Source organism: Carcharodon carcharias, chromosome 1 (genome assembly GCF_017639515.1).
Source record: "Carcharodon carcharias isolate sCarCar2 chromosome 1, sCarCar2.pri, whole genome shotgun sequence".
Taxonomy (NCBI): Eukaryota; Metazoa; Chordata; class Chondrichthyes; order Lamniformes; family Lamnidae; genus Carcharodon; species Carcharodon carcharias.
The window spans coordinates 219,430,929-219,457,725 of record NC_054467.1 but is presented as its reverse complement, the minus strand read 5'-3'; the positions used below and the strand labels follow the sequence as shown (position 1 = coordinate 219,457,725).

The 26,797-nt window shown below is 43.8% G+C and overlaps 1 protein-coding gene across 1 annotated transcript in view; it reads left to right on the top strand.

Moving 5' to 3' along the window:
- Positions 1-26,797, top strand: part of dcc (DCC netrin 1 receptor) — a gene marked incomplete at its 5' end in the record, with an annotated part of 933,706 nt that overhangs the window by 878,866 nt on the left and 28,043 nt on the right. The window contains 2 exons of the mRNA XM_041183487.1: positions 4,127-4,276; positions 9,336-9,554. Coding sequence (XP_041039421.1) covers positions 4,127-4,276; positions 9,336-9,554 — 369 coding nt within the window. The remainder of the gene's footprint in view (positions 1-4,126; positions 4,277-9,335; positions 9,555-26,797) is intronic.

Genomic DNA, 26,797 nt, shown 5'->3' with positions numbered 1-26,797 from the left:
TTGGTGAGGATGATGTTGAATGTGTTTTTTCCCTCTTGCTGGTTGTCTCAGAACCTGCTGCATGCCCAGTCTAGCAGCTATGTCCTTTAGGACTCAGCCAGCTCCGTCAGTAGTGGCGCTACCGAGCCACCCTTGGTGATGGACATTGAAGTCCCCCACCCAGAGTACATTCTGCGCCCTTGCCACCCTGAGTGCTTCCTCCAAATGGTGTTCAACATGGAGGAGCACTGATTTATCAGCTGAGGGGTGGAGGTGTTATGTGGTAATCAGCAGGATGTTTCCTAGCCCATGTTTGACCTGGTGCCATGAGATTCATGGAGTCCAGAATCGATGTTGAGAACTCCTAGGGCAACTCTTTCCTGATTGTATGCCAGTGGGACAGGACATACCCAGGGATGGTGATGGTGGTGTATATATCAAGGGATGTTTCTCAATGCAAAAAGAAGTTAGGTTGCAAAATGCTGCCCACTTTTGTTGGTTCATGAAAGCCTTTATGGGGTTAATTGCTCCCCTCCATTACAAAAGTTGGTTGTGAACCAATCAACTTAAAAAAAGGCCACCCCGCAACAATAATACACTGGCTGTGGCCTAAAAAAGCTGAGAGTGGGGCGTCCACCCCTCATTGAGAAGAAGTCCCTCTCTCGAGAGCTGCTGGCCAATCTGATTGACCGGCAGCTCTAGCAAATCCAGCAGCATTAGAGCTCAGTAGCGGGCGCTGCTGAGAATACAAGCAGGCCCCGGGAAGAAGAGAGCAATGGACCCTGAATGAGCCAGATTCAGGTAAGTCCAGGATATTTGGGTGGGGTGGGATCGGGCACCATGGGAGGGTGGCAAGAGGGGTGTGGAGGGGTAGATTTTGAAGGCCAAGTGGCCTCCCACGACTGTATCCCCAATAGATGTACCCCCTTCCTTCCCATTTATTCACCATTGATTGTGAAAAATCGGAATCCCCTTCTTCCCTGCCTGCCCATGCCAGCCACATTATGATGTGGGCAGTATAATATTCGGGTCAGTTAGCCAGTTAGCCTATTAACCGGCTCAAATGATTTCTATTTAAAATGGTGGGCTGGTGTTGAAATCAGCCTACTGTACTATGAAACCAGTGTGTTGACGACATGTTTGCAACCCAATGTCATCACATTGTATTTTACATATGTGCAGAATGGCAGCACTCCTGATTTGCAAAAGTAAATTCCTGGCTTATGTTTATCATCATACAAATGAGATTGAGTGGAAAGGCAAATAACAATTTTGAGTGCGATTTTTACCCAATTGCAAATTGTGTTTGAAGCAGAAAGTCTACTCCAATTGTTTTCAATGGCTTTCCCTGGTAATTTACTCCACAATTCTATCTGTTTAGGTAGAACCTCATTTCCTCCCCTAACTTGTTCATTTTTAACTGGTGTTCACTGAAATGTGAACCTTGCTCTAATATACAGCTAAGAAAGATTTACCATTCCAAATGTGTAATGAAATCTAATTTTTTATTTGTTTCTTTTTCGCTGTGGTTATGTATTTAGCACCTGTGGAGTTTTTTTGATTCATTCAATGGATCTGGGATTGGCTGGCTGGTCCAGCATTTATTGCCCATCCCTAATTGCCCTTGAGAAGATGGTGGTGAGCTGCCTTCTTGAACTGCTGCAGTTCTTGTGACGTGGGTGCATCCACAGCACTGTTAGGGAGGGAATTCCAGGATTTTGACCCAGTGACAGTGAAGGAACGGCGATATATTTCCAAGCCGGGATGGTGAGTGATTTGGAGGGGAACTTCCAGGAGGTGGTGTTCCCATCTATCTGGTGCCCTTGTCCTTCTAGATGGTATCAATCATGGGTTTGGAAGGTGCTGTCTAAAGAGTCCTGGTGAGTTCCTGCAGTGCATCTTGTAGATGGTACACACTGCTGCTACTGTGTATTGGTGGTGGAGAAAGTGAATGTTTGTGGATGGGGTGCCAATCAAGTGGGCTGCTTTGTCCTGGATGGTGTCAAACTTCTTGAGTGTTGTTGGAGTTGCACTCATCCAGGCAAGTGGAGAGTGTTCCATCACACTCTTGACTTGCGCCTTGTAGTTTGTGGACAGGCGTTGGGGAGTTAGGAGGTGAGTTACTCGCCGCTGGATTCCTAACCTCTATCTAGCTCTTGGAGCCACAGCATTTATATGGCTAGTCCAGCCCAGTTTCTGGTCAATGGTAACCCTCCACAATGTTGATAGTGGGGGATTCAGAAATGGTAATGCCATTAAATGTAAAGGGACAATGGTTGGGTTTTCTCTTGTTGGAGATGGTCATTGCCTGGCATTTGTGTGGTGCAAATGTTACTTGCTACTTGTCAGCCCAAGCCTGGATATTGTCCAGGTCTTGCTGCATTTGGACATGGACTGCTGCAGCATCTGAAGATTTGCAAATGGTGTTGAACATTGTGCAATCATCAGCAAACATCTCCAATTCTGACCTTATGATGGAGGGAAGGTCATTTTTGAAGCAGCTGAAGATAATTGGGCCTAGGATACTGTTCTGAGCAACTCCTGCAGTGATGTCCTGGAACTGAGATGACTGACTTCCAACAACCACAACCATCTTCCTTCTTGCTAGGTATGACTCCAACCAATGGAGAATTTTTCCCCTTATTCCTATTGACTTCAGTTTTGCTAGGGCACCTCGACGCTTTGATGGCAGACTGAAGATTGTAATATTCAAGGCTCAGAATGTTCAGAGGCCAGTCCTTTGAAAGAAAAGAGCTGAAATCCCTCGTGAGGCAAACAGAGTTTTAAAGAATTATTGGTACTCACTGACATCAAGGGTTGTTTCTGAGAAATTTGTGGGCTCTGTCTTGGATGTGCCTGCCACATAATGTATAGTCTGACCACAATTTGCCTGGTAATTCATACTTATCTCATGTTAATTCTGGATGTTAGAGTATGAGATAGATAGTATTTACCGTTTGCTTTGTTGACTTGTTTTAGTAAAACCTCTTTAGTTTGTTTAAAACTGTGGACTCTTCTAGCTTTATTTTTTTAGCAAGTGACTGGAATTTCAAATTTCATCGACTTTAAACAAAAAGTTACTGGTCCATAACCAGAATGGGTTATGGTCTGCGATAGCAACAAATGCATCAAGGCCGATGTGTTTTAGTACAAATGATGATGACATCACATGGTCAGTAAAGCTATCATCTTTGTCTTACAACCTTCAAAGTGGCTTCAGAATTCATTTGTCTGGAGATAATCTCCCTTGAGTGTCCTTCAGCAAAAGCTGATGGGCCTGGATTTTGCCCTCGTCGGACAGGTCTCGGCGGCAGCGAGCAGGAGTGGTTGGGAAGTCGGCCTCCGCCTGTGATCGAGGCCCGACCACAGTTTTGTGCTAATTAAGGCCTGCCCAGCATGAAACATGCGCTGCAGTGCTCAGCGCTGCCTGTGTGCGGGGAGGGGGGTGGTGGGGGTAAGGAGGGTGAGTGGGGAACTTCGCACATGCACTCAGGTGCGCACAGGAAAACTCCCTGAGGCACAGAGCTGCCTCAGGGAGATGAAGATTTTGAGAATTAAAAATAAAGAATTTTGGAATGTTAAAAAACATGTCCCCTCATGAGCAGGGATATGTTATTAATGAAATGTTAAAATTTTAATTTAATTTTTAATAGCTGTTGGAAACCTCATTCTGCCCGTAGTTGAGGTTTCCTAAAAAATCCAAAGACCACTTGGCCTTTTCACCTGCCTGCCAACCATAAGGTTAGATGGGCAGCAAAAAATTTAATTCAATTATCACTTTAATGGCCTTAATAGGCCTTTTTATTGTCAGCAGGCGCGCTGCCGACTCCTGTGCGCGCCCACCGACTGAACTATTGCTCAAGTGCGCGATGACGTCAAGATGCTCGCCCAATATCATGCGCGTCATTTTACATTCATTCGGGTTGGGCGTGTGCCCACCTGACGAGCGAAAAATTCTGGCCATGGTGCACTTTTTGCGGATCAGAATTAATAGAAATACAATTTAATTTAAAATGCAGCCTACGTGCATAAACCTAGCATAATTAGGTGTGTTCTTTTTGCAATATTTTGAGTGCTTTTCCTTAAGCACACATTTTTAGTTTGTTGACAATAGAAATGATGCTTTTTTACATTTTCCTAATTGTAGCTGTTGTAAGTGCGATTCCTGTTCCAACACTAGAGAGTGCCCAATACCCTGGCATCCTGCCATCTCCGACATGTGGATACCCTCACCCGCAGTTTCCATTGCGGACCATGCCATTTCCCACACTGACCGTCGATCGAGGATTTGGATCAGGTAAGAATCCATTATTAATTTAATTTTTATATAAAATTGAGCTTTGATTTAAGAAAGGAGGGAGATTGAAAGCAGGAAACTATCGGCCAATTGGCCTAACATCTTCTACTAGAATTCATTATTAAGGAGGTTATAGCACAATACTTAGAAAATCATAATGGGATCAGGCAGAGTCACAAGGCTTCGTGAAAGGGAAATTGTGTTTATCTAACTTATTGGAGTTCCTTGAGGAAGTACCAAGCAAAGTGGATAAAGGGGAATATGTAGGTGTGGTGTACTTGGATTTCCAAAAGACATTTGATAAGGTGCCATTTCAGAAGTTACTGCACAAAATAAAAGCTCATGGTGTTGGAGATGACATATTATCATGGATAAAGGATTGGTTAGTTACAGGAAGTTAGTAAACAGGAAGCAGAAAGTAGGGATAAATGGGTCTTTTTCAGGTTGGCAATCTGTAACTAGGGATCAGTGCTGGGGCCTCAACTATTTACAATCTATATCAATGACTTGATTGAAGGGACCAAATGTATGATAGCTAAATTTGCCAAGGGCACCAAAATAGGTAGGACAGTAAGTTGTGAAGAGGTCACAAGGAGTCTGCAAAGGGATATCGACAGGTTAAATGAATTGGCAAAATATTGGCAGGTGGAGTGTATTGTGGGAAAATGTGAACTTGTCCACTTTAGCAGGAAGAATAGAAAAGTAGCATATTATTTAAATGGAGAGAGATTGCAGATGGTACAGAAGGATCTGGGTGTGCTGGTACATGAATCACAAAGGGTAGTATGCAAGTACGGCAAGCGATTAAGAAGGCTAATGAAATGTTGGTGTTTATTGCAAGAGGAATTGAATATAAAAGTAAGGAGGTTTTACTGCAGCTGTGCAGGGCCTTGGTAAGACTGTATCTGGAGTACTGTGTACAGTTTTAATCCCCTTAATTGAAAAAGGATATATTGCATTAGAAGCAGTTTAGAGAAGGTTCACTTGACTGGTTGAAGGGCTTATCTTATGAAGAAAGGTTGAATAGATTGGACCTATACCCATTGGACTTTAGAAGAATGAGAGGTGATCTTATTGAAACATACGATCCTGAGGGGACTTGAAAGGGTGGATACTAGGAGAATGTTTCCTCTTGTGGGAGAGGCTAGATCTAGGAAACATAGTTTAAAAATAAGAGGTCTTCCTTTTAAAAGTGAGATGAGGATTTTTTTTCTCTCAGAGGTTTTTTAGTCTGTGAAATTCTCTTCCCCAGAAACTAGAAAAGGCCGGGTTATTAAATTTATTCAAAGCTAAGTTAGATAGATTTTTAATAGACAAAGGAGTGAAGGGTTATGGGGGCTAATAGAAAGGTGGAGTTGAAACCAAAATCAGATCAGCCATGATCTTATCAGATAGCTTGAAGGGACAAATGGCTTATTGCTACTCCTATTTTCTCGTTGCATCTCGTTAACGCAGGATATCATCCTTTACACCAGAATATGATAAAAATTAAAATTGAAAACTTTGATATTTCTCTATTTTTATCATTAACGTAGAATGATGCTGCAGTATGGAGTTCAATACATTCACCATATAGAACCTGGACAACACAATAACATGCAAGTTTTTTGTACACTTGATCAACTTGAAAGGCAGCTGTATAATAGACCAATACAAGAAGAGAAACAGAAACACTGGGAACTGAGCTCTATGAAGTTGCATGTAACATAGGTTATCATGAGATTATCCACTTTGGTAGGAAAAACAGAAATATAGAGAATTTCTTAAACAGTGAAAGGCTGGGAAGGACTTGAGTGCCCTTGTCGTGACTCACTGAAAGCTACCAAGCAAGTACAGCAAGCAGTTAAGAAGGCAAATGGCATGTTGGCCTTTATTACAAGAGGATTTGAGTACAGAAGTAACTATGTCTTACTGCAATTATATAGAGCCTTGGTGAGGCTATGTGTGGAGTATTGTGTACAGTTTTGGTCTCCTTACCTAAGGAAAGATATACTGGCCATAGAGGGAGTACAACGAAGGTTCATCCTGGGATGGAGGGATTGTCCTATGAGGAAAGATTAAATAGACTAGGCCTTTATTCTCTGGAGTTTAGAAGAATGAGAGATGATCTCATTCAAACATACAAAATTCTTACAGGGCTCGACAGGGTAGACACAAGAAGGATACTTTCCCCTGGCTGGGGGTAGGACCAGGGAACAGTCTCAGAATAAGGGGAAGACCATTTAAGATTTAGATGAGGAAAAATTTCTTCACTCAGAGGTTGGTCAATCTTTGGAACCCTCTGCCTCACAGGGCTGTGGAGGCTCATTCATTGAGTATGATAAATTTCTACATATTAAAAACATCAAGGGATATGGGGATAGTGCAGGAAAATGGTGTTGAAGTAGATTAGCCATGATCTCATTGAAGGGTGGAGTGGACTCAAATGACTGAATGGCCTACTCCTGCTCCTGTTTCTTATGTTCTTATCTCACTAAGTCTATGGTGCAACATGTCAGTCATGTAATTGATCTCCTGATAGTTCCAAAGATAGAAGTAGCATTCCCTCTGCTTACCACAGAGATAGATCACAGAATCGTTGTGGTGCAGAAGAAGGCCATTTGGCCCATTGCATCTGCACAACCTCTCCAACTATGCAATTCACTTAATGACATTCTCCTGCCCTCTCCCTGTAACTCTACACATTCTTCTTCTTCAGGTTGTAGCCTAATTCCATTTTGAATGCTTCGATTGAACCTACCTCCAGTACACTCTCAGGCAGTGCCACACTTGTGTGAAAAAGTTTTTCCTCGTGTCATTTTTGCTTCTTTAGCCAATTACTTTAAATCTGTGCCCTTGTGCTCTCAATCCTTTCACGAGTGACAACAGTTTCTCCCTATGTACTCTGTCCAGATCCCTCATGATTTAGAGTACCTCTATCAAATCCCCTTTCAGCCTTCTTATCTCCAAGAAAAACAGTCCTAACTTCTCCAATCTATCTTCATATCTAAAGTTCCTCATGTCTGGAACCATTCTCGAGAATCTTTTCTGCACAGAATCTAACGCCTTCACATCCTTTCTAAAGTGCGATGCTCAGAACTGGGCATAGTTCTCCAGCTGAGGCCAAACTAGTGCCTTATGCAAGGTTTCGGGTGATGGGAGATTTAGAAATCAAAAGAAAAAGATTGAGGCATCAAAAAGTATAGTGATGTGGGTAAAGACACTAAAAGCAGAACAGGAAGGGACAGAAAGTGACAAAAATCATACATCAGCGAGTAAGACCATTGCAAGAAATAATTGTAAAAAAAATGAAATTAATGGTTCCTCATCTAAATACACAAAGCATCTGCAAGAGATAGATGAACTAGTGGCACAAATAGAAGCAAATAATTTAGATGTAATTGGCATTACAGAAACCTGACTACAAGGTGATCAAGGTTGGGAAATAAATATTCCCGGGTACAGAATATTTCAGCAAGACAGACAGAATAGCAAAGGAGATGGGGTAGCTCTGATAGTACAGGATGACGTAAGGACATTAGTGAGAAAGGATCTGGCCTCAGAAGATAGTGAACTAGAATTAGTATGGGTGGAAATTAAGAATAGCAAGAGTCAGAAAACGCTGTGTGAGTAGGGTACTGTATGCTTTATTAACTGTGCTCTCAACCTGTCTGGCCACCTTCAATGACTTATGCATATATGTTCCTAAACCCACTGCTCCTGCACCACCTTTAGAGTTGTACCCTTTTTTTATATTGTCTCTCCATGTTCTTATAATCAAAATGAATCCCTTCACATTTCTCTGCATTGAACTTCATCTGCCACCTGTCCACCCATTCCACCAACTTGTCTGTCCTTTTGAAAAAAAGTTCTACACTATCCTTCTCACAGTTCACAATGTTTCCAAGTTTTGTATCATCTGCAAATTTTGAAGTTGTGCCCTGTGCACCAAGGTCTAGATCATTAATATATATCAAGGAAAGCAAGTATTCCAACAGTGACCCCGGGGAAATCTATTACAATCCTTCCTCCAGCCCGAAAAACATCCCTTAACCACTACTTTCTGCCTCTTGTCAATCAGCCAATTTTGCAACCAAGTTGCTGCTGCCTCTTTTATTCCGTCAGCTATAACTTTGCTCACAAGTCTGTTGTGTGGCACTGTATCAAATGCCTTTTGGAATTCTATGTACACCACGTCAATAGCATTGCCCTCATCAGCCCTCTCTATTACCTCTTCAAAAAACTCAAACAAGTTAATTAAACAAGATTTCCCTTTAAGAAATCCATGCTGGCTTTTCTTAATTAACCCGCATTTGCCCATGTGAATACTAATTTTGTCGCAGATTACTGTTTCTAGGAGTTTCCCTGTCACCAAACTGATTGGCCTGTGCTGCTGGGCTTATCTTTATACCCTTTTTTGAACAAGGGTGTAATGTTTTTGCAATTCTTCAATCCTCTGGCATCATCCCTGAGTCTAAGACCAGTGCCTCCCCAATTTCCACTCTCACTTCCCTCGGTATCCTTGGATGCATCTCATCCGATCATCGTGCCTTATCAATTTTAAGTATAACCAGCTATCCGATGCCTCCTCCTGATCAATTTTAAACCATTGTAGTGTCTGAATTTCCTCCTTTCACCATAGCATCTTCTTCCTCGGTAAAGACAGATGCAAAGTATTCATTTAATACTTCAGCTATGCCCTTTGCCTCCATGAGTTGTTTGCGTTTTTGGTCCCTATTCGTCCCTACTCCTCCATTTGCACCCTTTAATCTAATTTATATATAAATAGTATTATATTTTATTACATAGATTTATATAAGGTAGTGTTATTATTTTGATACTATGGGTATAAGCAATACAGATGTGAGGATGTTCTGAAGTCTCTTGTCGTAAATGGAATATCTATTGTCACTCTAAAGAAATAGAAGGGTAAAGTGATAGGTTAGATAAAAAGAGGTTGGAGGTTGTTCCTGTGATACTTAAGTGCCAGCATTGACCAGTTAGGTCAAATGGCTTATTTCTATAGTGTAGACTCATAACTGAATATAATTCAATGTAACCGCGGTTTTCTTTTTCAAAGCCATGAGTGAGGCTCAAACATCGCACCTTCAGCAGCCAGCCTTGCTAACCCAGACACAGCCTGAGCATCCAACGGGTGAGGAGGCTCCGAGCAGAACGATTCCGACGGCCTGTGTCCGTCCCACTCACCCACTGCGCAGCTTCGCAAACCCCCTGCTACCTCCTCCTATGACTGCACTGGAGCCCAAAGTTCCTTACACGCCTCTTCTCTCTCAACCAGGTAAGCAGCAATGAGCCAATGGTTGTAATTAATTTTTGTGAATTGTCATCTTGTTGGAGTGCTAATTTCCTTTACTACTTTAAGGAAAGTGATTGGAATAATCCTGAAATACTCGACTGCAAAAGGCAACATTTTCAGCTTATAGGTGATGAATTTCCTGACCAATTGCAAGAGCAATCTTACATTGTACTACAACAAGACAACAATAGCTTTACGAACTCTCTGATAGCTCAAGTACTAAGAAGCTGTGATTGTTCTTTGTAAAACTGAAGGCCAGCCAGGAAAAAGTTTGCTTGGATGCTTCTTTTCCTTGTCTTTGTTCACTATCATTTTTACAAATAGGTTTTAATATCAAAAAGGCAGAAAAATAAGAAAGTAAGAGCAAATAGATTCCTATTTAAAGTTAGCACTCTACTAAACAACTGCTAATGGGGCAGTAAACACATCTAATGATGATAGCTTCATGCTTTGGCTTTGAAGGTGTGTATAGTGATTGAAAGTGCATTCAGTAGCATGAGTGAGTTACATTTAAACATGTTTTGTTATCTGAGGATAACAAAGAAGAATCATTGAAAGGCAAAAGCAAATTACTACAGAAGCTGGAATTCTGCAATAAAAACAGAAAACGCTGGAATACTCAGGTTAGACAACATCAATGGATGGAGAAACAGTGTTGATAGCCCCAGTCTTCTGATCATGATCTGAACCCCTATTTCCAACCCTGATTAGACAAAAAAGTACCCTCTTACCTTCCTCTGATTTTTCTGGGCAATCTTCTGATGGAGGATCCTGCTGAATTCAGCCAGAAGCTGTGCAGAAACCATGTCCCCTTTTTACAGCACTAGCTGCTGTATTCTGGTTAGGTAAAGAGTTTAAATGTCCCAAAGCTTCTTTGGATAGAAGGTAAGCATGTAAGAGGGTAGTATGAGTGAGGTAGTAGGTGGGTAGAGTAGCAGGGTAGTAGCAGGATAGGGCGATAGGTCAGAGGGTAGCTGTGGGGTGTTGAATAGGGACCTGGGGGGGGGAACGGGTCAGTCATACAATCATCCAGGAGTTAGTCAAGGATTTTTCTGTCTAACATTTCCTGCATAACTATTCAGATAAGTAAGTTGGAACTGTCTGAAGTCTCAGATTCTAACTCAGAGTTGGAGACTTTTTCGAAGGGTTCCCAGGGGAATTGCCCATTAGAAGTTGAAACTTCCTGGGTAATTTCCACTGAGTCAGTGCATTGGGACCTCCAAGGCATCCAGTAACGCATCTTACGGGTTATGTCCAGTCTCTGATGATCCAGAGACTGGAAGATCTGGGCCGATGTTTCAGGTCTGTAACCTTTCATCAGAACTGCCTGAATGGTCATTGACCTGAAACGTTCATTCTGTTTTTCTTTCCACAGATGTTACCTGACCTTTTAAACATTTTCCAGCATTTTCCGTTTGTGTTTTATTGAAAGACACTTTTCTCATGACCAGGCAGCATCTGTGGAGAGAGAAACAGAGTTAGCATTTTGGGTTCAATGTAACTCTTTTTTGGAACAAGAGAGAAGTAGGAAAGTAATAAAAACAAAAAAACTGCGGATGCTGGAAATCCAAAACAAAAACAGAATTACCTGGAAAATCTCAGCAGGTCTGGCAGCATCGGCGGAGAAGAAAAGAGTTGACGTTTCGAGTCCTCATGACCCAGGGTCATCCAGTCATGAGGACTCGAAACGTCAACTCTTTTCTTCTCCGCCGATGCTGCCAGACCTGCTGAGTTTTTCCAGGTAATTCTATTTTTGTTTTAGAAGTAGGAAAGTGATGGTTTTCTACTATTGTAAAAGGGGGGGAGGGGCAGATGGGAGGAAAGGGAACATCAGGGGATGGGGATAGAGGGCAGGAGAAAATAAATGGCAAAGATGGTATAGAACCAAAGGCAAAGGCAGTAGTAATGGTTGTTGTAAAGAAACAAAGCATTGATCCAGAGTAGGTGTTAATGGCACAATAAAGGACTGCCCTGAATTAAGCAAAGACATGAAAACAAGATACAGACTGGAACTTGGCAAAAAAAACTAATCCAAATGGAGAACAGAGTTCATGAACTTTATCAACAGCATAAAACTCATCACACTTCTACCTCACTTCAGTTACAAAGAAGAGTCATATTGGACTCGAAACATTAACCCTGTTTCTGTCTCCACAGATACTGCCAGACCTGCTGAGTTTTTCCAGCATTTTCTGTTTTTATTTCAGATCTCCAACATTCACAATATTTCGCTTTTATTTCTCATGACCATGTCCATAGCATTGAATATGTTTAGCCACATATTAAGGGAGAGAAAATCCAATGGTTCTGACTTGGGGAACACTCAATGGTAGCACAATGTGGCAGAGAACGGGCTCCAAGATCTTCCACAGCTGCACTGGGGTTTTGGTGCTGGAGGTCGAGAGAAGAAAAGATGTAATCCACTCACAGAGGGCCAGTGGACCCTCCAAGAAAACTTTTCAAAGGCAGTGGAACCAGATAACCTTGGTAATCACTTCCAGGAAAACCTGGATGCAGTGCTGCAAAAAGGTCAGTGACCTCACATGAGTGGTCAAGATCAGAGAATGTATCTTCAAAAGCCACACCCACCAGCTGCACCACCATGTCTCAACACGGCTCAATGCACCACATCCCCATCATTCACCTACCAACAATTTCTATCAGGTCTCATGCCTAATCTTAATTGCTTAACCATACTGTCATAAAATTAGTACTGTTGCAGGCCTCACACCCATATCTTACAACTTACATACACAGCCAGCTAATCAATCATGACAGCCACATCATTCAAACACATTGCAGTACATTCACTGCCACACTGCCCTCACTCAGGATCAGCTGGCACATAATCAGAGGCAGAAGAACTAAGCACCAAGCAACAAACACAACTTCATGTCCTTTACCAGATGAGGAGATAGTGATTGCCATAATTGGAGCAGCCATTTTTTTATATTCGTTCACGTGATGTGGACATCGCTGATTAGGCCGTCCCTAGTTGCCCTTGAGAAGGTGGTGGTGAGCTGCCTTCTTGAACCCCTGGAGTCCATGTGGTTTAGGTACACCCATAGTGCTGTTAAGAAGGGAGTTCCAGGATTTTGATCCAATGACAGTGAAGGCACCGTGATATATTTTCAAGTCAGAATGGTGAATGGCTGGGAGGGGAACTTCCAGGTGGTGGTGTTCCCATCTATCTGTTGCCTTTGTCCTTCTAGATGGTAGAGGTCACTGGTTTGGGAGGTGGCGTCAAAGGAGCCTTGGTAAGTTGCTGGAGTGCATAGTGCATGTTGTAGATGGTGCACACTGCTGCCACTGTGCGTCAGTAGTGGAGGGAGTAAATGTTGAAGATGCCAGTCAAGTGGCTGTTTTTTCCTGGATGGTGTCGAGCTTCTTGAGTGTTGTTGGAGCTGCACTCATCCAGGCAAGTGGAGAGTATTAGATCACACTCCTGACTTGTGCCTTGTAGATAGTGGACAGGCTTTGGGGAGTCAGGAGGTGAGTTACAGAATTCCTAGCCTCTGACCTGCTCTTGTAGCCACAATCTTTATATGGCTGGTCTTGTTCAGTTTCTGGTCAATGGTAACCCCCAGGGTATGGTTAGTGGGGGATTGAGCGATGATAATGCCATTCAATACGAAGGGGTGATGGCTAGATTGTCTATTGTTGGAGATGGACATTGCCTGGCACTTGTAAGGCGTGAATGTTACTTGCCACTTATCAGCCCAAGCCTGGATATTGTTCAGATCTTGCTACATATGGACATGGACTGCTTCATTATCTGATAAGTCATGAAAAGTGCTGAACATTGTACAATCAGTGAACATCCCCATTCCTGACCTTATGATGGAGGGAAGGCCATTGATGAAACAGCTGAAGATGGTTTGCTACCCAGAGGGACACCTGCAGTGATATCCTGGGACTGAGAGATTGACGTCCAACAACCGCAAGCATCTTCCTTTCTGTGAGGTATGACTCCAACCAAGGGAGTGTTTCCCCCTGATTCCCATTGACTTCAGCTTTGCTAGGGCTCCATGATGCCACATTCGGTCAAATGCTGCCTTGATGTCAAGGGCAGTCACTTTCACCTCACCTTTCGAATTTAGCTCTTTTGTCAATGTTTGGACCAAGGCTGTATTAAGGTCAAGAGCTGACTCGTCCTGGCGGAACCCAAATTGAGCGTAAGTGAATACATTATTACTAAGTGCCACTTGATAGCACTGTCAAAGACACTTTCCATCACTTGGCTGATGATTGAGAGTAGACTGACGGGGCAGTAATTGGCCCAGTTGGATTTATCTTGCTTTTTGTGGACAGGACATAGCTGGGCAATTTTCCACATTGCTGGGTGTTTGCCAGTGTTGGAGCTGTACTGGAACAGCTGGCTATGTGTGGGGCTAGTTCTGGAGCACAAGTCTTCAGTACTATTGCCAGAATTATGTCAGGGCCCATAGCCTTTGCAGTATCCAGCGCCTTCAGCCGTTTCTTGATAGCATGTGGAGTGAATTGAATTGGCTGAAGACTGGCATCCGTGATGCTGGGGACTTCTGGGGGAGGCTGAGATACATCATCCACTCGGCAGTTCTGACTGAAAATAGCTGCAAACGCTTTAGGCTGAGGCCTTGGCCAGCAGCTAGCTGGAACAACCAAAGATGGCAGTACTATCATAGCTAAAACCTTGTTCTCACACCCCACCAACCCTTTCATTCCACAATCTCTCCTGATTAACAAGCTGCCACTGCTGTGAGCATCACTTCTTGCTTTTGCCTCTCCTCTCACCTCAACCATTACCCTTGTTCCTTCCTCATTTCAGATACCCAAGAACAGCAACCTGGCTGGGGAGTGGTGGAAGTGCAAGAGGTGGACAAGCAGGCAGACAGCGATTTTAAAAAAAGAAACACCATCGCTCGCTTTTATGCTTGCAGCCACCAAACCAGATACTGACACTCCACGTGCTTCAGAGGAGAATTTAGAGCTGGGATCGGCACAGGGTGAAACATCAGGCCCAACTGACCTGCAGCCAGGGCAGGAGACAAGCCCAGCACAGGTGTCAGCTTGCTAGGGGGATGAGATCACACCCAACTTCTACTGCAGAAGGCTCAGATGAGGATTCTGACAGGATGGCCTGCAGAAAAAGGCAGATGGGTACCAACTATGAAATTTTTGGTGGATTGGTAGGCCTGCCAGAAACTCTGCTTGTGGTCAACGTCAAGAAGTCCAGAACTAACTTGGCACAGGGCTTTGCACAGAGCTTGGAGCCCACATTTTGCAGCATGGAAGTGGTGGCCAAATCCCCACTCTTGTGGACCCAACTGTGATGCAGTCTCTGATGGCCGATATCACAGCTTCGTTTGTAGCACAGGCAGAAGCCACCCAGTGTCTGGCTGCTGCAGTGGAAGCTCAAGGATGCTCTCGAGCAAGTTGCCACTCAAGCTTAGTCTGCTGCCATCACAGCTGCAGATACCAGTGTTCAAAGGGGCTTGCAGGGTTTACGCCAGTCCAGATATCTGTCATCCAGCAGATTACTAGGATTGCTGCAGCACTCCAAAGGAGTGGCTCTGTGGAGCAGCCTCCTCCCTGAGGGTGACAGTATTCACGGTCCCTCCACTAACATTCTGCAAGTGTCCTTGCTGTTGCCAGACACCTCAGACTGCTGCAGCGAATGCCAAGATGAGATACCTCTCACAGTTGAAATGCAGCACCCATAAAGTGATTTGCGCAGAGTCAGTGACACCCTGTACGATAGTGAAACCTGCAATCCTCGCAAAGCCACATGTTCACTCTGTCTGCTTCTCTCTGATAAGAGAGAATGAAATGTATTCAGCTCTCTTGAAATACAGAGCCTCAGTAACCTCCTTTATGCAACATTGGATATCATAGTGGGAAATATTAAAAATGTCAATGACGAATGGTCACAGTCACCTTCACAGTTGCCTTGCCCTGTTCTGAGGCTGCAGTGGCAGCAGCAGGTGGCAGATTTTACTGAGAACATCTTAAATGAAGTGGAGACATTTCACACGTTGTTCTTCATTGACGTTCAAGTGGGAGAATTGCTCCCTGAACTTCTCCCCCTGTTCCTCCTCCACCCTCTTGCAGATATCCTGCACTGTGTAGCTACTGCTCATTCTCCCTGTCATACTGGATTACTTGGGGATGCAAATTATCGCACCCATGGGCAGGTCAGCGAGTGGGAGGAGGAGACCGCTCCCCGACGTGTAAAATAACGTGGGCAGAACTCCCGACATCACCCCGCATCATTTCCGTTTTCAGGTCAGTGGGGGCGCAGCCGAATTAGCTGTGTGCCCGCCGACCTGTCAACGGCCTATTGAGGCCATTTAAAAAGTCATTCACATAATTAAGGGACCTGCCTGTCCAACTTTAGGGTTGGTGGGCAGGCCGGGAGCCCTGGCGGGCTTAAGAAGAAGCATGAAACCTCATCCACAGGCGGGATGAGATTTCATGGCGGTTTTTAAATATTTAATAAAGATTTCAGTTAAAGTGATGGACATGCCCCAACTCATGTGACAGTGTCAGGGGAATTTTTACACATTTGTCTTAAAAGTTTTAATTCTGGGGTGATCTCCCTGAGGCAGTACTTAGCCTCAGGGAGATCAGTGTGCTCTTTCTGTAATAATAGGAATTCTGCTAGACGTTGCCTGATGATGATCGTGTGAGCTTCCTCTGTAATCAAACAAAAGAACACTCTGGCTTTAAATGGTAATGAGAGCCCTACTGATCAGGCCTTTATTTGCTTGGACTGATGTTGGAATCAGGCAAAGATAAAATGATAGTAACCAATGCTGAATTAAATTCAGCAATAAAATCCCAAAAGCTTTAGAAACCGATAACTTTTAAAAAGAGATTTGAATTCCCAGTCACTGACTTAAAGGAACCACATGGCAAGATTTCAAGACTTTTACTGTAACAAATGAACTAAAATCTACCTCATCTAAACATACTTAGTAATATACTAAACTACAGAAAAGCTATCCCTTAGTAGTTTCTCAATACAACCGATAACCTCACGTCATGTTTGTACATTATGGTGCACTCTCCACAGATTACAGTCTTTACAGGAACCGGTCCAAATTTACTCCTAGCTTCCAATGGGTTTGCTTCTACCCATTTCACTGTGTCGTAATGTCCAGTGTCTGTCGTAAATCACCTCCCTCAGTCTTCTGAGAATCCCCAAACCAACTTCTTACAGCAAGGCCACTTTGGTGATTCCTTCTCCCGACGACATCAGGGCAAATCTTCCAGTGTCATTAAATCCCCTCAGGTTCCTTGTCTTTGACCAGAGGATAAGCTTTTCTTAGTTCATCTATGGGATGTGGGCTTTGCTGGCTGGGACAGCATTTATTGCCCATTCCTAGTTGCCCTTGAGAAGGTGGTGGTGAGCTGCCATCATGAGCTGCTGCAATCCATGTGGTGTAGGTACACCCACAGTGCTGTTAGGGATGGAGTTCCAGGATTTTGACCCAGCGACAGTGAAAAAAAAACAAAATATTTCCAAGTCAGGATGGTGAGTGACTTGGAGGGGAACTTCCAGGTTGGTTTTCCCATCTATCTGTTGCCCTTGTTCATCTGGATGGTAGTGGTCGTGGGCTTGAAAGGTGCTGTCAAAGGAGCCTTGGTGAATTCCTGCAGTGCATCTTATAGATGGCACACACTGCTGCAACAGTGCATTGGTGGTAGAGGGAATGAATGTTTGTGGATGTGGTGCCAATAAAGCTGACTGCTTTGTCCTGGACGGTTTCAAGCTTCTTGAGTGTTGTGCAAGTTGCACTCATCCAGGCAAGTGGGGAGTATTCCATCATGCTCCTGATTTGTACCTTGTAGATGGTGGACAGGCTTTGGGGAGTCAGTAGGTGAGTTACTTGTTGCATGATTCCTGGCCTCTGACCTGCTCTTGTAGCCATAATATTTATATGGCTAGTACAGTTCAGTTTCTGGTCAATGGTAACCCTCAGGGTGTTGATAATGGGGATTCAGTGATGGTAATGTCATTAAACATCAAGGGGTGATGGTTAGATTCTCTCTTGTTGGAGATGGTCATTGCCTGGCACTTGTGTTGTGCAAATGTTACCTGCCACTTGTTGGCGCAAGCCTGGATATTGTCCAGGTCTTGCTGCATTTGGACATGGATTGCTTCAGTATCTGAGGAGTCGCAAATGATGTTGAACATTCTGCAATCATCAGCGAATATCCCCACTTCTGACTTTATGTTGGATGGAAGGTCATTGATGAAGCAGCTGAAAATGGTTGGGCCAGGGACCCTACCCTGAGGAACTCCTGCAGTGGTGTCCTGGAGCTGAGATGACTGACCTCCAACAACCACAGCCATCTTCCTTTGTGCTAGGTATGACTCCAACCAGCAGAGAGTTTTCCCCCTGATTCCCATTGACTCCAGTTTTGCTTGGGCTCCTTGATACTACACTCTGTCAAATGCTGTCTTGATGTCAAGGGCAGTCACTCTCACCTCACCTTGGCTCCCACTGGCATTCTGCCTGGTAGCTAAAAGAGAACAGCCTTTTCACCTGCTATCCAGAATGGCTGCTGATTTTCTCTCACACTCACTCTTTGTCTGTCTCTCTTTCTCTCTCTCTCTCGCTCTCTCTCTCTGTGCCCAGGGTTTTTAAATCAGACTGTCAGACTGCCAGAGAGACTGTAAGTATACCTATGGCAAAGCCAGCTCTGTTCTGTCCTTTTTTTCAGTTGTTAAACCTGGCATGTAGATTTCAATAGCACTTGCCTTGGGCACCCTGAACACACAGGGGCCACCAGGCCACACAGGCTTATCTTTGGGCAGAATTGGAAGCATGTAAAATGCGCCTCTTCATTACTCCATTTTACCCAGAATTATAAAGGCCCTCCCCTGTTGTTTGCTCATCGACCTGAAATGTTATTTCCTTAAAGCCTTTATCCAATTATTTTTTTGAACGTTGTTGTTGAATCTGCTTCCATCACCCTCTCATGTGGAATATCTCATAGAATTATAGAATGATTACAGACCAAAAGGAGTTCATTCGGCCCATCATGCCTTTGCTGGCCCTCTGAAGGAGCTATTCACCTAGCGCCACTCCCCTGCCTATTCCCAGTAGCTTTGCAAATCTTTCCCTTTCAGATAATGATCAAATTCCCTTTTGAAAGCCTCAGTTGGTCTTGCCACTATCAAATCCTCAGGCAGGGCATTCCAGATCTTAACCACTCACTGCATGAAAAAGTTTCTCCTCATTTCTCCATTGCTTCTTTTGTCAATTAACTTAAATCTGTTCCCACTGGTTTTCGATCTTTCCACCAACGGATGGTGTGGCCCTATCTACTCTGTCCAGGCCCCCTCATGATTTTGAATACCTCGATCAAATCTCCTCTCAACCTTCCATTCTCCAAGAAACACATTTTCAAATTCTCCAATCTTTCTACCTAACTGAAGTTCCTTAATGCTGGATCATGACAACTCACTGCACAATTTTTAGTTTCACATCCCACCTCCGGTTCTTTGCCAATTATATTAAATATGGGTTCAATGTCACTGGAAAGAGTTTCTCTTTATTTATTCTATCCAACACTTTGTGATTTTAACCACTTCTATCATACCTCCCCATAACTTTATCTATTCTAAGGAGAACAGCCCAGGCTTCTCTAATCTCTCCGCAAAACCAAGTCATTCTCCCTCATACCATTCTAGTTAATCTCCTTTTAAAAATCATGTTCTTGGGATGTAAGCATTGTTGACAAGGCCAGCATTTATTTCCCACCCATAATTGCCCTTGGGAAGATGCTGGTGTGCAGCCTTCTTGAATTGCTGCAGTCCATTTGGTGTAGGTACATCCAGTGTGTTGATAGGAAGATAGTTCTATGATTTCAGCCACAAGTTTTCAGATTGTGCTGGAGAACAATTATTTCTCTAATCGCACGGCACCTCATGGATGACCAGGTTTAAGCTGCTAGCTCTGTCCCGAATCTATCCTATTTGGCATGATGGTAGTGCCACAAAACACTGTCCTCAATGAAGATGGGACATCATTTCCACAAGGACTGTGCAGTGATCATTCCTATCAAAACATGATGGACAGATGCATCCACAACAGGTAGATTGGTAAGGTTAGGATCAAGTTGGTGTTCCCCTCATATTGGTTCTTGCACCACATGTCGCAGGCTCAGTCAAGGAATTATGTCCTACTGGATTCAGCCTGCTCGGTCTGTAGTGGTGTTATTGAGCCACTCTTGGTGATGGACATTGAAGTCCCACACCCAGGGTACATTCTGTATCCTCACTACTCTCAGCTCTTCCTTCAAGTGGCAAACAGCAGGAGGTGTCCTTGTCCATGATTGACCTGATGCATCAGACTTCATGGGGTCTAAAGTCAATGTTTAAGACTCCAATGTCCACTCACTTCTGACTGTGTACCATTGTGCTGCCAGCAGTGAGACAGGCCCTACCCAGGGATGGTGATGGAGGTCTGTAGGACATTGTCTTAAAGCTATGATTCTGTGAGTGGGCCTATGTCAGGCTGGTGCTGGACTAGTCTGTGGGACTGCTCTCCAAATTTTGGCACAAGTCCACAGGTGTTAATGAGAAAGACATTACAGAGTTGACCAGGCAGTATGTGCCTTTGTCATGTCCAGTGCCTAGGCTGATGCTGGTTACAACTTAATTAATCAGTCTCTGTCTTAGACAAGTAACACATAGACCCAACATAGCTGAAAGGCATTATCTGTTTATATGAAGTCTATGCAATCAGTGCAAGTAATGATTCAGTGCACTTCATCTGAATGCAGACAAAGCATCCATTTATCTCGTGCTGTCATTCTAGATTACTTGCAAGATTGACCCAGTTTCCACTTGCCAGGGATGTTATCAGTTGATGATACAGTAAAAATACCTCATCCATCAAAGGTTTCTAAGTATGACCAGCAAGCCCTTCATCCTTAAAATAGGCAGAGCATTCCTTTTATCCAATTATTCCAAAAAAGCAAATATGGCTTGACTGTTAAATGTGTAACTGAGAGATAAGCCTTGATTTTAACCTCCCCCATACCTCCTCTGACAGGAAGGAAAGGGTTGAGGGACGGATTAAAACCCTAAAAATTAAGATCCCAGTTCTAAACCACCACGTTTTTAGCATCCATAATATAACGGTGACAATTGGTAACACTCCAGTAAACCTCCTCTGTACTCTTTCTATTATTTTTACATATTCCCTGAAGAGTGCTATCTAGAATTGTCTACTATGATCCCTAACCAACAATCTATAAAGTTCTAGCATGATCTCTGTGGGTTGATTCCTTGCCATTTTTGTAAACCATCTTTTCCATTTGCCTGGCCACCTTTAGGGATCTGTGTATACGGACATCTATACTTATCAAAATCCTTTAGAGTACCACTTATAGTATAATGTCTTTCCATATTTGTTCCAAAGCAGAGGGAGAAATGAGACTAACAAGCAGGACCTCAAAAGGAGTCATTTATTTTTATTATTCATTCATGGGATGTGGGCTTCGCTGGCTGAGCCAGCATTTATTGTCCATCCCTAGTTGCCCTTGAGAAGGTGATGGTGAGCTGTCTTCCTGAACCGCTGTAGTCCATGTGGTATAGGTACACCCACAGTGCTGTTAAGGAGGGAGTTCTAGGATTTTGACCCAGCGACAGTGAAGAGACAGCAATATATTTCCAAGTCAGGATGGTGAATCCCTGAATTACTCCCAGTGCCATGCACTAGTGAGTACAGAAGTAGGATAGAGCAGACGAAGGTGTGGCGAGAGAGGCTGTACCTTAACAGAGCTCGGACTAATGTACTTGAAGCACAGTATGTTACTGCTGTTGGGAGGGGTTAAATTAGCTTGGCAGGAGGATAGGAACCAGGATGCAGCATTAAAAATGAGAAACAATGTTGACAAAGAATTGGGAGAAACAGACAGCACTAGGGTTAAACTGTTTATACTTCAATGCAAGGAGTATTACAAACAAGGTAGATGAGTTAAGGGCACAGGTAGACACATGCCAGCAAGATGTCATTGCTATGACAGAGACCTAGCTAAAGGAGGAACAAAACTGGCAGCTTAATATCCCTGGTTATAGAGTCTTCAGACACGATAGAGTAGGAGATAAAAAAGGAGGGGGGTGCAGGGTAGCACTAATGGTTAAAGAATCAATTCCAGTTGTGAGAAGGGATGATATACTAAATGTCACCAAACGAGGTTTTATTGATTGAGCTTAGAAATAAAAAAGGGGCAGCCACACTACTGGGAGTATACTACAGATCCCCAAATAGTGAAAGGGAGATAGAAGAACAAATATGTAGGCAAATTTCTGCTTGTAACTACAAAAGGGCAATAGTAGTAGGAAACTTCAACTATCCTAATATCAACTGGGATTCAAACAATATAAGGGGCACTAAGGGAGAAAAATTCATGCAGTGTGTCCAAGAAAATTTTTTCAACCAATTGGTGACAAACCCAATGAGAGGAGATGCAATTCTAGACCTAGTCTTGGGGAACAAAGAAGGGCAAGTGGGTGAAGTGACAGTCAGCGACCATATCGGGGACAGGGATCACAATTCAGTTAAACTTAGCATTACCATGGAAAAGGACAGAGATAAGGCAGGAGTAAAAGTCTTGAACTGGGGGAAGGCAAATTTTGCAGAAATGAGTAGGGACTTGGCTGAGATGGACTGGACATCACTGCTGGAGGATAAAACAGTGGAAAACCAGTGGGAAGCATTAAAAAGCGAGATCCTAATTGTACAAAGTAGATATGTTCCCTACAAAAATAAGAGTGGTACTGCCAAATCTAGACCCCCACCGGCTGTCTAGAGGAATACAGGGGAAGATCAAACAGAAAAAGAAAGCGTACAATAGGCACAAAGAACTAAGCACTGCAGATAGCCTAGACGAATATAGGAAGTGCAGGGACGAAGTAAAAAAGCAAATAAGGATACGAAAGGGAGGGCATGAAAAAAGATTAGCAAGTAAAGCTAAAGATAACCCAAAGATGTTTTACCAATATATTAATGCAAAAAGGTTAGTTAAGCAAAAAGTGGGACCTATCAGAGATGAAGATGCAAACTTGTGTGTAGATGCAGAGGCTGTGGGAAGGGTTTTGAATGAATATTTTGTCTCCGTGTTTAAAAGGAAAGGGAGGATGTAGATATAGTAGTCCAGAAGAAACACTGTGAGATATTGGATGGGATAATCATAAAGAGAGAGGAAGTACTCGAAGGGTTGAAATCCTTGAAAGTTGATAAGTCACCAGGGCCAGATGGATTGTTTCCGAGGCTGCTGAAGGAAGTCAGGGAGGAGATAGCAGATGCTCTGAGGATGATTTTCCAATCTTCACTAGATACAGGGGAGGTACTGGAGGACTGGAGAAATGCAAACGTAGTTCCATTGTTTAAAAAGGGATCAAAGGCAATGCCAAACAATTATAGGCCCATTAGTCTTACATCGGTGGTGAGCAAATTAGTAGAATCACTCCTGAGAGATAGGATTAACTGTCATGTGGAAAGGCATGGACTAGTCAGAGATGGTCAGCATGGATTTGTTAAAGGAAGGTCTTGCCTCACAAATTTGATTGAATTCTTTGAGGAAGTGACAAGAAGAGTTGATGAAGGTAGTGCAATGGATGTTGTGTACATGGATTTTAGTAAGGCATTTGACAAGGTCCCACATGGCAGATTGGTCAGGAAAGTAAAAGCCCATGGGATTCAGGGTAATGTGGCAAACTGGATAAAAGGTTGGCTTTGTAACAGGAAACAAAGGGTAATGGTTGATGGATACCCTTGCGAATGGAAAGTTGCCTCAAGTGATGTTCCGCAGGGCTCGGTGTTGGGACCCTTGCTGTTTGTGTTATATATTAATGATTGGGGGGCACAATTGGGAAATTTGCAGTTGACACAAAGATTGGCTGAGTAGTGGATAGCGTAGAGGATAGTCATAATCTCCAAAACAATATAGATGGGTTGGTAGAGTGGGCGGTAAAGTGACAGATGGATTTTAACATAGAGTAGTGTGAGGTCATACATTTAGGGAGGTCTAACAGTTACAGGAGTTACACAATAAATGGGAATACACTAAGAGGGGTAGATGAAGTGAGAGATCTTGGCGTACAAGTACGCAGGTCCTTGAAGGCAGCAGTTCAAGTAGGCAAGGTTGTAAAGAAGGCATATGGAATGCTCTCCTTCACTGGCAGAGGTATAGAATATAAAAGTAAGGATATAATGTTGGAATTGTATAAAACACTGGTGAGGCCACCGTTCTGGTCATCACATTACAGGAAGGACATAATAGCTCTGGAGAGAGTGCAGAGGAGGTTTACAAGAATGTTGCCAGTGTTAGAAAAGCGTAGCTACGAGGAAAGATTGGATAGGTTGGGGTTATTTTCCTTAGAACAAAGAAGGCTGAGAGGTGACTTGATTGAGGTGTACAAAATTATGAGGGGAATAGATAGAGTGGACAGGATAAAATTGTTTCCCTTGGTGGAGAATTCTGGAACCAGGGGACATAGATTCAAGATAAGTGGCAGAAGGTGTAGGGGGACTTGAGGAAGAACTTTTTTTATGCAGAGGGTAGTGGGTGTCTGGAATTCGCTGCCCAAGTTGGTGATAGAGGCAGAAAGAAATAGTTGAACAGGTCCCTGAAGATGAAGAACTTACAGGGCTATGGATAGCAAAGTGAGAATACGAACAACCACTCTTTCAAAGAGCCATGACAGGCATGGCAAGCTGAATGGCCTCCTGTGCTGTAGGTTTCTATGGTCAGAATTTTACGCTTCCCCCTCTGTGGATTCTGAGGAGTTGGGGTGGCAGGAGCGTTAAATTGCACGGATGGGATTCCCTCTTGGTTTCTGCCCATCCTGACCTCATAGTGATTTTACGCTGGGACGGGCAGGGCTTTGGATGGGAATCCAGCCCTTTCCCCAACTGAGACCTTTAAGTGACCAATTAATGGCCACTTAAGAGCTGTTTCCCACCTAGCCTCAGTTTTTACGCTGATGGGTGAATGAAAGCTCGGCTGGGGGTATCCTGGAAATTGAGAAATTTTGATCTCGGGCACAAAGGTGGGGGGAGGGAGTCTCCATCAGAAGCCCCCTTTTGACTGGGGGTGCCCTCTCCGTAAGGCCCGGTGACCTCAGGACTTCCATTCCCACCCCGCTCTATCCCCCGAGGCCCTGATTGCTACCCCCTCTACCACCCCCCCCCCCCTCCTCCCACCCCCCTTTGCGACACCCCAGGGCCTTCCCTACTCTCCTCACCCTGGGATCCCTGACACTTACATTTTTCAGCGGATCTCAGGGCTTCATCTCAGGCAGCTCCATGCAGTGCCTCTTCCGGCCACTACAGAGCTATTGCTGGAGGGACTGGAGAGCTGCCCGCCACCCTAAAAGTTCTGGCCTCTGATTCTCAGGCTCCATGGGAGAAGATCTGCTTGGGCATTCGTGATGAATAGAATATCTGGGGGTAGAGAAAGGTGAATCCCATGTTTGGACTTAGCATGTTAAATGCTCTTTACTGCTGACTCTAATAATAGTTATGTGCTCATCCTGCATATGGAAAAAAATTACTGGATGTTTTCTTCATTAATTTTTTCTTATATCACTGTGTTGTGATATATGTCCATCTAAAATACTGGCACCTGATGACAGGTTAACAGTTGTTGTTGTCAGATGATCAACAAGCATGTGATACTTGGCTGTGTGAGACTCAACCCCCAATGGATGGAATTTTAACTCCCATACAGTAAGATGGCTGGCTCATCCAGGTGTGGCATTGGGAAGTCTAGCCAATTTTAACATGAATACATTAACGGTTGGCAGAATGTTAGGTGGCAGGGAGGCTGCCTACCAGCACCCAAGTTAAAGGTGGGGACTAAGCAGAAAGGATGACAGTGGTTCTGGGGTAGTGGTGAATGAGGAAGGGGTAAGTTGCAGCCAGTGGAATCCTATACTTCCCATATGGGAGCCAAAAGAATATTGCTGCTCCTTCAGGTCCCACAAATAAACGCTTTAACCTTACCTGGAAAGGCATTGTCAGCCTTCAGACTTGGTTACAAGTGCCAGTCTGGCCACTGATGGACCTCTGCTCTTTCCAGGTTAAGTTTGTATTGGGCTACTAATGTAACAGGACCCCAATGTGCACAGATATGGAGCCCCATCTAACTCAAGGAAGCATCTAATATGTCTAATTAGAGCCTGACGGTGGACTTTATTACACTGAATCCTACATTGAGCTAATATTTTTCTTATTTTTTTGAGGGATGTAAGCAGTATTGGCAAGGACTGCACTTAATGCCTATCCCAAATAGCCCTTGAGAAAGTGTTGGTGAACCACTTTCGAAGCTGCCGTCCATGTGATGTAGATACACCCACAGAGCTGTTAGGGAGTTCTTGGAGTTTAATCCATTGACAATGAAAAAAACGACAATATAGATCCAAGAATGATGCATGATTTTCATGGAGGAGTGGTGGGGGCTGTGATTTTGGTAGTGGTACTTCTCCCTTTTTCCTCCTTTCACAGCATGTGGGCATCATTGATAAGGCCAGCATTTATTGCTGATCCCTAATTGCCTTCTTGAACTGCTGCAGTCCACGTGGTGTACAGTCCACAGTTTTGTGGAGTTCCAGGACTTTTGTCCCAGTGACATTGAAGGAATGGCAATATATTTCCGAGTCAGGATGGTGTATGGCTCAAAGGGGAACTTGCAGGTAGCGGTGTTCCTATGCATCTGCTGCCCTTGTCCTTCTAGGTGGTAGGGGTCGCGGGTTTGGAAGGTACTGTCAAAGGAGCCTTGGTGAGTTGCTGCAGTCTATCTTGTAGATTGTAGAACTTCTGCCATTGTGCATCAGTGGTGGAGGGAGTAAATGTTAAGGTGGTGGGTGGGGTGCCAATCAAGCAGGCTGCTTTGCCCTGGATGATGTTGAACTTCTTGAGTGTTGTTAGACATGCCCTCATCCAGGCAAGTGGAGAGTATTCCATCACACTCCTGACTCGTGCCTTGTAGATAGTGGACAGGCTTTGGGGAGTCAGGGGAAGAGTTACGGCCTGCAAAGTTCCCAGCTTCTGACCTGCTCTTGTAGCCACAGTATTTATATGGCTAGTCCAGTTTCTGGTCAATTGTAACCCCCCAGAATGTTGATAGTGGAGGATTCAGTGATGGTAATGCCATTGAATGTCAAGGGGAGATGGTTAGATACTGTCTTGTTGGAGATGGTCATTGCCTGACACTTGTGTAGC